Source organism: Vespula vulgaris, chromosome 5 (assembly GCF_905475345.1).
Source record: "Vespula vulgaris chromosome 5, iyVesVulg1.1, whole genome shotgun sequence".
Classification (NCBI taxonomy): domain Eukaryota; kingdom Metazoa; phylum Arthropoda; class Insecta; order Hymenoptera; family Vespidae; genus Vespula; species Vespula vulgaris.
Genome location: NC_066590.1, coordinates 7,576,765 through 7,589,646, shown reverse-complemented (window position 1 = coordinate 7,589,646; position 12,882 = coordinate 7,576,765). Strand labels below are relative to the sequence as shown.

Genomic DNA, 12,882 nt, shown 5'->3' with positions numbered 1-12,882 from the left:
TTCACTTTAATTTCTTTTTTTCATTTTAGTTTTCCCTCATTCATCACTCGATGTAATATCGTTGAACTTCATTTCAAACAGTTGCTCGAGATCAAATTTTATTTCTTATATTTAAACGTTAGCATCCTTTAGTCTATAGGATAATACGTAATATATCAATTTACATTAGAGTACATTCGAAATAAATTAACTTCATTCTATATAAGATTAAACAGTGAAAATGATATAACAAGACTTACCACAGGTATAAACGACCGTGAGATACGTCCTGATGTCCGGTCTGCAAGGGTCGTTAAACGTCGTGCTGTTCGCCACGATGGAACAATGTCGTTTGCCATGGCACATTTGCATTACTGTCTCTGTCGCGTACGTCGCCATACAGGCTGCCAGAACAGAGAAACGATATCGTTAAAATAACAATGGGACGACACGTCGAATTTAAGCGTTACGATAAAGTTCTCTTGCAAGACGAGCGAATTCTCTCATCCGATTTCGAAATCTCCACACCTGTTGAACCGAATCTAATTCAGCTCGAACGTTCTTCGAATATCCCGTTAATCTCCCAAAAGGAATCATCGAGGAAAATCGTTTCTATTGGTTCAATAGAAATAAAAAAAAAAAAAAAAAGAGAGAGAAAGAAAGAAAGAAAGAATACACAACAACAGAACAAAAATAACATCAAACAAACCACAGAATTTTCCTCGATGTCTTACATGTTAATAAAGATTTTCATGACGTGAATTGTAACGAGAAGAAATGAGAAAGTTGAAGGTATATAATAGAATGAAGTAGAGAAAGAGCTTCTAAGGAAAATCGTGATAAAAAGTTGTATTTGTCGTACGATAACAAAGGCTGTCGTTGGAGCAACCAAATGCTTTTAACCGTTAGCAACTATCTCGAAGCAACTATTATTGCTCCCGACTCCAGGACGCTCACAAACCTTTTCTAGCTACCTTCCTAGCTATCCGAGAAAGTTCAAGCGAGGCAATAGGGGAAGGCAAAAGAGAATCTCACAAACTTCACCAACAGGTCAGGTGGTACCTTCACCTAAAGCGTCCATTAAGCGTATACACCGTTTTTTATTTTTTCTTGTTTTCCTTTCTTTTTATCTTTTTATTTTTCTTTTCTTTTTTCTTTTTTTCTTTTCTGTTCTTTTCTTTTATTTTCTTTAGCGTCTTCTTCTCTTTGTTGGCCAAAGAAAAGCGTCGGTCTACTCCCAGAGGAAAATAAAAAGCTAACTATCGTTGGAAAACGCAAGACTGAAATCCCCGGTAACCGGCTACATCGATTCTTAAGATTTTATCTTACATCGTTCGAGTTATCAAGAGCATAAACGCGAAGCTTTATAACGCACGTTACGTCTTTATTTTAATGACCGGCCAGGTGCTAACTATCTTAATGACACCTTCGTTTTATATAACTCCGGCGTATCTCCTCGACTGCCGTTTATTTCGCTAATTTCAGAGAAAGATCAAACGTATGAAGTATCTCGAAATATATAATAAATCATGCGATATCGCGAATATACGCAAAACATACCGAATATGAAATTCTATCTGAACAAGTAAAACAATAATAATTCGAGCGAAACTCTAACGTCGTTAACTTTCTACTAGATCCATAACGTCGATGTATTTTTATTTTGTTTTCGTTGGACGCCATGATGCTGCTATTGCTGCTACTGCTGTTACTGCTGTTACTGCTAATACACGACGAAGAATCCAATTTTATCGAAAAAGACCCCATCGAATTTTTTTTCCCATCATCAAACACATCGATACCTTTTTTCCCAATATGACGAATAATAAACGTACGCTTTTATCATTATTTAATCCGATTTATTTCTCCGAATGAGACCGCTGAAGCTTTTGAGAACATCGAAACGTTCAATTTTGAATGATCAAACGAATATATAAATATCAAATTTCATTTTCATATAATACGTAGGTGATAGGTGAATATAGTTATGCATATAATACGAAATCTTCTTTTCTACGCTTTTAAATATATATATATATATATATATATATATATATATATATTTCTTTTTTAATTCGAAATTAAAGGAAAAAAAATAAATAAATAACCAAGTCGTGTGTCGAGTATCATTTTATAAACTTTACCTACGATTTATGAAAAGATTTATAAAAAAGAATCTTCCGTCTTCGAATAACGAGAATAAAAAGAATCGAAAATGACCGACTTTTATAAATCTATCCATCGAAGAATCGACGAAACGCAGTTGAAATGCATTTGAAAACTATGGGAGTTCGTTTCTTTGAGAGCTTCGAACGAATCGTCTTTTTATACTCGTCACAATATCAAAGCCAGAACCACTCGATCGATACCCGACTGACTTGTTTTAAACAAAAGGGTCATTAATCGAGCGGACTCACTATCGTTTTTCAGTCCGTGAGGTTGTGGACACTGAAGGGACTCGTACTCCAGTCTGCCGAAGGACGCACGGAAAATGGCCACTCTCTGTCCGGGGTGACAGGTGAGATTAATAACGTCGTTCTCGCAAACCACCTTACTCCTGAATTCGTCTGGAAGCAGAAGAAAAGTTTTGTAATAAACTTACGGATTTCCAAGCTTTTCTCTCTCTCTCACACGCACACAGATACACTATCTCTTATTCCGAAAATACGTGAATACGTACGATTACATTACGTAAACTTATAAAAAAGCGACTTTTATGCATGAATGAAAAAGAAAGAAAAAAATATCGATTACACTCTCAGCGTTCTCGTCGTACGATAGAAACGTTAGCCCACTTTTGAAACGAAAAACCAGGACGAAAGGATCCACGAAAGGAAAAAGAGAGCTTCAGAATCGATGTCTCTCGAGAAAAAGAACGCTCGAGAGTTCGATAGAACTAATACACGGTTTTTTTTTTTTCTTTAGTTCTCTTTTCTCTTTTTCTTTTTTCTTTTTTTTTTTTTATATGTAAAAAACCATACAAATGGCCATACGTATGGATTGTAATATTCGTTCGAATTAATACCTACGATGTTTCTCTTGTTCGTTCGATCGAAAAACCCTGATTTTCTTGGGATCTAAACTTTGTTCATCTTCCCAACGTAACACCATCTGTCTTTCTATATCGTTTTATTGCTTGGTCCAGACTATTTTTTGCGTCAGAGTTCTTTCTCCCTCTTCGACTAGTTTCTTCTTTATCTTTTTATTACCGCAAAGATGGCGAACGTACACCACTTATACCTGAGATAAAGTGTTATGCCTTGCTTTATTGAGTCTACGATTTACGTTAGCTATCTTTCTTTCTTTCTTTCTCTCTCTCTCTCTTTCTCTCTCCTTCTCTTATATTTTTGGACTTCGTTACAAAGCCGACCTAAGGTGGAGAGCCGATATTGTCGTCTAGAAATTGTTGTTCTTATTTTTTTTCCCTGTTGGCGAGATTTTCGAAGAAATTGAGAAGCATGCCATGGCTTGGGAACGACGCAAGCAAATATATCGTGTACTCGTGGCTTTTGTCTCGACCGTTAAACGATCATATCGCTTCCTCTTCTATCGATAACTCCCAAGTTTCGAATTTTATTAGAAAATACCTAGCCGAGAAGGAACATATGTTCGTATATTGTATTCGTTTCATTACTCTCCCTCTCTCTCTCTTTCTCTCTAAGCAATGAACCTACTGTGTTCGATCGAGAAAATTTATTTCAAATAATCAATTATATATTTATCCGTATTCAAACAACAACGTGTTTAAATGATTATTATTTTTTAATAATAATAATAATAATCTATGTATATCTTTTTATTATTATATTACTTATATACTACTTATATGCACTTTATATGTATATATATTTTTTTTCTTTTTTCCCTATCTCCCTCCTATACCCTTTGTTATTCGCGTACGCACGAATAAAGAAGAAGCTATCGAGGGCAGGTAACGAGCGAACTTTGCAAAGGCACGATGTTAAATGGTTCGTGAAATTTCCCCAGCAAGGAGAACGAAACGAGCCAGGAGAGTACAATCTACCGACCTCTTCTAATAATCGAACCGATCGAAATCAAGACGGTTGGATTTTTTAATTGGCACAATTCTCTCGACTGAAAAGCGAAAAAAAATATTTAAAAAAAAAGGGAGAGAAAGGAAAAGATAAAAAGAGAGAAAAAAGAGAGAATAAGTAATTCCATCAATAATGATTATTGCATTTCTTTTTTTAATTTCTACTTTTCTTTACTTTACTTTTCTATTTCGATCGACCCATTTTCCTAGTTCGAGTAATCAATGATATATCTATGTACGTAGATACGTACGAACGTACATTCTAAATGTTACGAAGGATTAGAGTAAAAAAATCGAAAAGAAAAAAAGAAAAAGAGAGTAAACGAATAAAGAGAGAGAGAGAGAGAGAGAGAGAGAGAGAGAGAGAGAGAGAGAGAGAAAAAGAGAGAAAAAAGAAAAAAAAGGAAAAATGAGAAAACGCGTATCCTTTTCGTTTTATTTCTCGTTCCTTTTCCTTCTTTCTCACTCTCTCTCTCGTTATACATTCGACGAAATGGAATTCTTTTCAGGAAATCGTTGTTGAGAACGTCCGGTCCTTTTTTCGACTATTTCCCTGAGAATTCCTGTGAATAATGAAAAGGGGTATTCGAGTCGGTGGCTTCGTAAAGGAGATGTTATTAGATTTTTCGGCTCTCCATGGCTCACTCTCTCCTTTTCTCTCTCTCTCCCGGTCTTCCTTACAAAACTACCACTTCCGGATTTTTAAGCGCGCTCACTTATACAATAGCCGAGTAGTAAGTTTATTTTATCTTACTTTGTTGTTCTTTACAGTGTGCTACTCAAAATTCATTTCACTCAGTTTAAAGAAAGTTTGAAACATCGAACGAGAACATATTTTAATATATTATATATTTTCAAATATTTATAATACCCGAAGAATTAAAAAAAAAAATTATATCTACTATGATAAACTCTTATGAAAGATAGAGAGAGAAAGAATAGAGATGAAAAGATATATTAAATTTATTTCGTTCACAATCCAATCCATTTATTGGATCGAGTAAATGCAGGAAATTTAATAAACAGTTGAATCCTAGAGAAGATAAATCTCCTTGAAAGATCATATCCTCCGTTTAAATAACGCTGCTTTTCTCGTTAGTTTCCCTGAAGCGTCGTACATCCCGCAATTCCAACACATATCAGGATCTCCTGTTAAAAACGAGATGGTCAACCGTGGCTGTGCTGTGTGTACCAGGCAATGTGGTCGTCCAGGCGTAATACGTCAACGTGACGATTACATATTACACGTGTCGCGTTACGTGCCAAAGCCAGCCGACACCTCACGTGTCGCCCGCAAATCCATTCGACGACGCACGTGTCACTTATTGAGAAACTTGCGTTCGACATTGTTACAACGCGAACGCATCCGTCTACTTTGCCAATCTTCATTAGCAGAATTACGAGTTCGTTCAACATTATAATATACAAACACAAAGACAGACGATTTCAAATTACAATTGCATGTATTATGATCATGCGAGTGACTTAAAAAATTACGTTTGCAAAAATTCAATGAATCTTCTTTCTTTTTCCTCTTATCTTACTTATTACTCTAATTAATTAATCCTACCAAATAATATATGCGATTCAAACGCTTTCCTAATTATCCTACTTGAAATATCTTTGAAATTAAAACGAATATATCTACGTTATATTCGTTATACGAAATTATGAAAAATTCAATATTGCATGGTCGAGAATGAAAAGAAAGAAATATAAAGACAAAGATACTCTTTCTCTATTTCTGTTTTACTATTACGAAGCAGGATGGTATACGATTATCCTTGGCCGCGGTTCGTGAAGCAACCAGCCAGAGCTAGGATCCCTTGGCACGCTTAAGCTCTCGGTTCGATGTCTTGTTACGGTAATCCGCGCTTAGCCGGTTGCTTACGCAAGCGACAATGCGACGCGATCTTAGGCGAATATCTGAAATAACATTGAACTTCGTATATCTGCTTGTTAACTTTTTCCTCTTCTTTTCTATAATATCTTCGATTCGATCGACGACTTTTAAAAAGTATTTCCAACGAGTTTCTTTGAAATTTATCAGACATGATAAGTATTTAGATAATCTTCCTTCTAATAGAATAAAATTCTATATGGATCATTGACGCGAGAATTGACGATAAAAGTGATAAAATTTATAGTACAATATCATGATTAAAAATTCATGCCTATATATGAAAAGTTTTTAAGAGTTATCGGTCTATAAGTTTTTATCGAATCGCATCTTGTTCGATCGACAAGTTACGAAGTAATTCTCCCTATACTTTTGAAATCGCACTTTCGAAATAACGAGAGACCAAGTACGCGTGTTAGCAACTAAAGTAGAGTCTCTTTACGAGCCCCTTAGGCAGAAAACTATTACGACAGGTGATATGGAAAATTCTACTACTTTAGCTACTCTCTAGTACTTCTCTTTAGTTTTCGGTATACGCGGAAACGTACCACTTTCGTGCTATGATACTTAGAATAAATCAAATCTCGACGAGAGTAGGATAGTCGAAAGCACTCGGTACAACGAACGAAGCCGAACGAGAAAAGCTCGCTATCTTCCGAAAACGTATAACGAATTGCGCTGTTGGTTCTCTGGCGTTGCGTCCTGACGCGTTTTCCCGTTAAATACTGTTTGCACTCTGCTCGAGGATTATGGAAACGTCAAGAGCGACGGATAAACGATATAATCGGAAGAAACGAGCTTCCATCGTAAAACTTTCGAGGCTGCGTTCCCGTAGATACGCGATATATAACATGGTAGGAGTACATACTATACGCGGTATACGTTAGAGTTATGATATTTTACGATAGTGTACAACAGTTCCCCTATATTTCTCTATAACCTATTACTTCATACATTAGAATAAAGATAGAAGAAATATAAAAAGGAATTTCGAAAGATTGTAAATACATTCATTTATTAGACATCGAGCTTTACCTGTAAACAATTTTTCTTTTCTCTCAAAAGCAACGATATTGGAAAATATACTTTCTATATTTTAAAGTGTTTTTAATTAAATAGCTATTCCGTCGAAGATTTTCCTAAAAGCGTAACGAAAGATTAATCCGTTCGGAAGCGATTCGCGAAACGCGTGTACGCTTTTTCGTTCTTGCAACGACGCGTTTTCTACGATCGTATCCAATTTCCGCAGACTGATCGCGATCGTTTTAATCGTTCGATACAACCGGGAATACTCTCTCCGTAGGATTCGATCGATCGAACGTACATAGGTACTACCTAGGTACCTTCGTCGTGGCCACGGCGTATCTTTAATCAGCGAGATTGCAACTGGGCTAAACAATTACAACGGTGTATCGGCTTGTTACCGATATCTACTGAGCTCTTGCATGCATTCACAGCACAGCTTCTCTCTCTCTCTCTCTCTCTCTCTCCCTCCCTCTCTCTCTCTCTCTTTCTCTTTTCCTCTCTCTCTCTCTCTCTCTCTCTCTCTTTCTCTTTTCCTCTCTCTCTCTTTCTTTCTCTCTCTCTCTCTCTCTCTTTCTCTGTATATGCATTTACGTACTCACCACGACAATAAAAAGGATAAAAGCACGTTGCCAAGATAAAAATGCAGTTACGATATTCGTAACCTGCCGCGACATACAAGGGAGACCACCACGTCGCGTCGCTTCGCGAAATTCACTACTCTACTACGCCGAGGAAAACCGATACGTGTTGCCTTTTCTCTTTCATGTTTTTCCATTAAGATCGAATTACACGCTACGATACATTGAAAATTCTAAGAACAAACAATGGCAAATTAATAATGCGCCGTTAATAAAAAAATAATATTTCATTTTGTACGTCTAATTATTTTCCACGTTTTTTCATTATGTATTATAATAATGCATTTACATGAAGAAAGAAAAAGTAGTCTTTCTAATAATTCTAACGATTTCTACAATCTTTTCTATTATTTTTCTGCGTAAAAATATTTTCGATTTCGTTCGTAAAACGAATTCGATAAAATAAAGATATTTTTTTCGTCTTTTTTCTTCTTTCTCCTTTGTTTTTCAAAATAATTTAACGTTTCACGAGGTAAAATTATTATTATCCGGTTATTCCAATATTCATTTACTTCGTAGCTATCCGAGAAAAATTTTCGTATGCTTGAATAATACTATTAATCCTTAATCTAACAAAACCGAACACACATATTTAATATACACCGTCCAAGTTCGAAACGTTTACTTATTAAAAATATGTCAGCGAATGTTCGCATTAGCAACCAACCCAACCAACGGAACAACCTGTTGCAGTTAAATGCTATATAATTTTTTTTCTCAGATATAATCTCTCGACACACATGACAGTTTATTTTTTTTTTTCCCTCGATGTATAATATTTACGCCTCACAAATATTTACACTTTTATGCGAACTGGAATATCTATTGTTTTCATTTCTTCGACAAGTTACAAAAATCTATTTTCTTTTAGTTTGATGTCATTGCTCGAACCTATTCTACAAAACATAAAGTATACAGAGGAGAAAAGAAAAAGAGAAAAAGGAGGAGGAAGAGGAGGAGAAACGAAATTGCATCTCGACGCAATTTTCGCGAAGTAATATAACTGGCCACACTTTTCTATACGAAAAATCAGGACCAATATCAATTCAATTCTCTTCGTGATATAGCGAACGTTATCGTAAAATGATTTCTCACGTGTTCGTATTCAACGATCAAAAAGAGGATTTTTGACGAACGCCGATCGTTTTCGTTATGCCCGTCAAAAATTCTCTAGAAAAAGTTATGAAAAATTGTTTGATAAGTCGAGCCGAAGCTCAATTCTGTTTCCAATATCAAAACACTCTAACATTATAAATCGTGTTCCCATTCGTCATACAGCGAAATTCCCCAGTTGAGGAATTCATCGTCGATTATATTAATGTCCGTGCGATATGTATGGCTAATAAAATAATCAGCGGCAGTGATTCGAACAAAAAAAAACGAGAGAGAGAGAGAGAGAGAGAGAGAGAGAGAGAGAGAGAGAGAGAAAGAGAGAGAGATGAGAAATTGAGAAAGCGGTGACGCGCGATGCCCGAGATGAAACATGGACAACGTTTTGTTCGTTCGAACGATATGGGACGAGGATGCATTGAGTTTGTGTGAGTGGATCGGAAAAATCGACGGCTTCGAACGACGTTGTTCACTTTTTTTGACGCTTCCGTATACTATAGCTAGAATACGGAAAATCAGGATCCTGTAAAACGATATCGACATTGTTCGAATACTCGAACGTGAACAAAATTTCATTGAATCGAATTCATCCAATGAATCATACCGAATTGTATTTATAGTATATACGTATATAGGATGTACTATATAATTCGATCATCCAAAATATATTATTAGAAATAAAAAATTGGTTTTATATATAAATAAATATAGATATAAAAAAAAATATATATACATATATACGTACATATTTGAAACGATAAAAATACATGATACATTATATATACTTTATATCCTATATGTATATAATTTTAATCGAATAATAACTTACAAGGACTGCACTTGTAAGCGACCTCGACGTACTTTGGAAGACCAGGACACGGATCTCCTTGGAAAGTCTTCGGATTCGTGTTGAATTTACACTGCCTCTTCTTCTGACACATCTCGACGACCGTCTGCAACAGTGAGTACTAATGCGTCATTCAGATGACCCGCTCATTTTATAGCGGGACGCGCTTCCATAAAGTAAATAATTACAGTAAGTAGTGGAGATGGAAGGTAACGCGAAAGTATCTTTGTATATGTTTGTGTATATGGTATATATACTTTCGTATATGTGTATATACGTATGTTGACATATAAAAGAAAAAGGTCGTTTCAAAGTAAGCATCGAAGAGATATCTTAACGTTATATCCACAACGGCAAAATAAAAATTTAATTGGAAACAAAAATAATTATATATTGGAGTACAATATGAGAGATCGATTGCAGAAATATATTCGTGAAAGTTTTAACGAAGGGAAATTCAGGACATCGAGGAGTGGTCCTGTGATAAAAAAAAAAGAAAGAAAGGAAAAAGAAAAAGAAAAAAGTAAAAGAAGTGGAGGAAAAAAAAAGAAAAGGGAAAGAAAAATATCAGGAGAGAACGAGTTTCAAATAATGACGTCACGATTTTTAATTAAGAGAATTTTATTCAACGCGGTTATTCGTTAACTATGCGAAAAAATAAAAGAGAAAATCGTTTCTATCAAAGCGAATTTCCTAGTTCTGACCAAGGCGAGTTCGCAACATTAGATACTTCCTCTCTCATAAACCACGATCATGGCACCAGCTATCCATACGGTGATTGTTTCGGATTCCTGAAATTCTGTCTTCACCGGAAATTTGTGGAAGCTTCGATCGAACGAGTCGCGCAGCTGCGAGAAGTTTGGAAGCATATACGTAAGGATGAAATTAAATTTGCCCGATCGCATAACTGCGGTTGGCAAGGACCATCCACCATTTTACCATACTTCATGTCAATGGCTATGACTTCTTTTTTTTTCATCTTTAATAAAGTTACATTATTACATAGATAGGTGTACATACGTTTTTATACATTCGTATAAAATTTAAACAAGAAATGTAGTTTCTTTTCTCGTTAATTATAATTCCAACACGAAACGTAAGTACGTACTTTTCGCATTTTCCAACTTGAAATGAGATTCATTGAGAAATCCTTTAACCCATATTAATTTTAATAAAATTCCATCTTACTAAAATAGCTAACTGATATTAATTAGGTAGGTACGTATAAAAGAGAAAGAGAGAGAGAGAGAGAAAGAGAGAGAATTCCGGAAACTTGTTAGGAAATATAAAGGAAGAGAGAAAGACGAGCTTGACTGAAGATATTATCCTTAGCTCTCGCCTCGTTTAAGTCGGCCATCCATCCATCTTTGTCTAACGCAATGACGATCCAATCATTGAAATTCTCGAGTTTAACTTCGGAGAGAACAGCTCACTATATTTCGCACACCAGCCTGAGGAGTCCCACAGGAGAAATCGATTTTCGGTACGTCGGTGAACTCGTAGTTACGATACGTACCACCAGGCAACCCCTTTCCAGATCAATCTACCCTATTCTGGACAGGCATCTAACTCGCTAGCGCACCTACACCGTGTTCCGTTAATTCGTTGCCTAATGAGTCACTTGTCCATCCCTCTCTATCTTCTCTCCGTCTCTCTCTCTCTCTCTCTCTCTCTCTCTCTCTCTCTCTCTCTCTCTCTCTCTCTTTCTCTGACACACACCTACACACACGCACTCTTTCTTTCTCTGCCTCACTCGGAAGACGATACTCTGTCGGTCATTGTTCCAGACAAGTTCCTAATTCCTCAACTAATCTCCACCCATCTTGAAATCCGCAAATACGAGAAGTAACAAAGATTGTAACATTTTCCTAAAAGAAAGATGAAGAAAAAAAAGAAAGGAAGAAAGAAAAAAAAACAGAGAGAAAGAAAAAGAAAAGAAAGAAAGAATATCGAAAAATTGGATAAGATCCATGAGAAAATGATTCTTTATTCGATAAAGCTCCGATTTCTTCGCTCTAGGTAAAGTCTTGTAAATGTCGATTTAATTTGGCGAGCATCCCGAACGAATTACGAGATCCGAATAGCTTTCTTTTTTTCTCTACTCTCTTCGAGCTTTCGCTAAAACTCCATACCATCTACCAGCACCACCATCACTATGACACCGTAAGAAAAATTCTCTTTTTGATATCTCGAATTTTATCGACTTTTCTCGCTCAAGCGAAAGATGCCAGAGAATCGATTCGTAAAAATTAAAAGGTAACTCCCTCTCTCTCTTTCCGTTCGCCTGTTCTAACTTCTTTTTCACCGAGTTTCTTTTTTGATTTTATTTTTTTCTCTTTCTTTCTTTCCTTTTCTTTTTTTTAATCTTCTCCGTGATCCTTTAACGAGATATTTACATACGCCGTGAATTAGGCAACTGAGAGAATAACGAGTCTACGTGGACAGAAAGGAAGGAGCGAACTTGGTTGAATTTTGAATTTGAAAGAGAAAAAAGAGAAGAAGAGAGAGAAAAGGGTGGATAAAAGAGAGAAAAGATATAACAAATAAAAAGAGTATCTTCGTACAACGGAACGTGAAATACGAGATCGGTGGAAGGACAAGAATAGCTTTCACTCGTTCGGTGGTTGCTCATACGGATTTTTCTATCGTAGTAAGATGGCTAACTTGTTACCGTTATTGCTATCGATTTATATCGTCCGAAGCATTCACGATTCCGTGAAAAGATCGTGTTCTTCTTCATAGCTCTACAATTCCTTTCTCCTTTTCCATCCATTCTTTTACTTTATTTAACAATATAAGTTACCCTACACAAAACTCTCTCTCTTTCTCCATCTCTTTCATCTTTTCTCTCGAAATTATAAGGTTTTTATATATATTTGAATTTTTCTCTACTTTACTTTTTGTTTTTATTTAGAAAATATTCTTTCAACTCATATATTGTTGTTTTTGATAAAAAAAAAAGAAAATGAAAAAATTCTAGCGTCATCACTCAGTTGTTAAAAATTAAAAATGTTATAAATAAATTGTATTTACTTAGATTGAAAAACACGATGCTGACATGAGCGAATAGAAAGGGTCCATTACAAAATGGGTACTAAAGTCGCTCACACTCGCACGTTTTTCTTATGGCGAGAGAAGGAGAGAAAAGATAAAGAAAAGGAAGAAAGATCTATCAGCTCGAAAGGTCAGAAAAGTGCAGAAGTGCAGGTCAGAGAGTGCAGGAGCATAAATCGGTGGATAGCGAATTATATGTTCGGTGGAAAATGGATAAATGGAAGACTAAAATAGAGAGAAAGAGAGTAACCCAAAGACGAAGATAGAAAAAAAG

General features: G+C 35.7%; 1 protein-coding gene across 13 annotated transcripts in view; it reads right to left on the bottom strand.

Moving 5' to 3' along the window:
* Positions 1–12,882, bottom strand: part of LOC127064086 (protein eva-1) — a 237,577-nt gene that overhangs the window by 36,374 nt on the left and 188,321 nt on the right. For 12 of the 13 annotated variants that reach the window (XR_007781581.1, XR_007781582.1, XM_050994628.1 and 9 more), the window contains 3 exons: positions 9,537–9,675; positions 2,397–2,546; positions 240–383 (listed from right to left, as the gene is read on the bottom strand). Coding sequence is in view for 11 of the 13 variants with exons in the window: in XM_050994628.1 (XP_050850585.1) it covers positions 240–383; positions 2,397–2,546; positions 9,537–9,675 (433 nt within the window). In the remaining 2 variants the exon portion in view is untranslated. The remainder of the gene's footprint in view (positions 1–239; positions 384–2,396; positions 2,547–9,536; positions 9,676–12,882) is intronic. The other variant, XM_050994631.1, reaches the window with a different exon arrangement.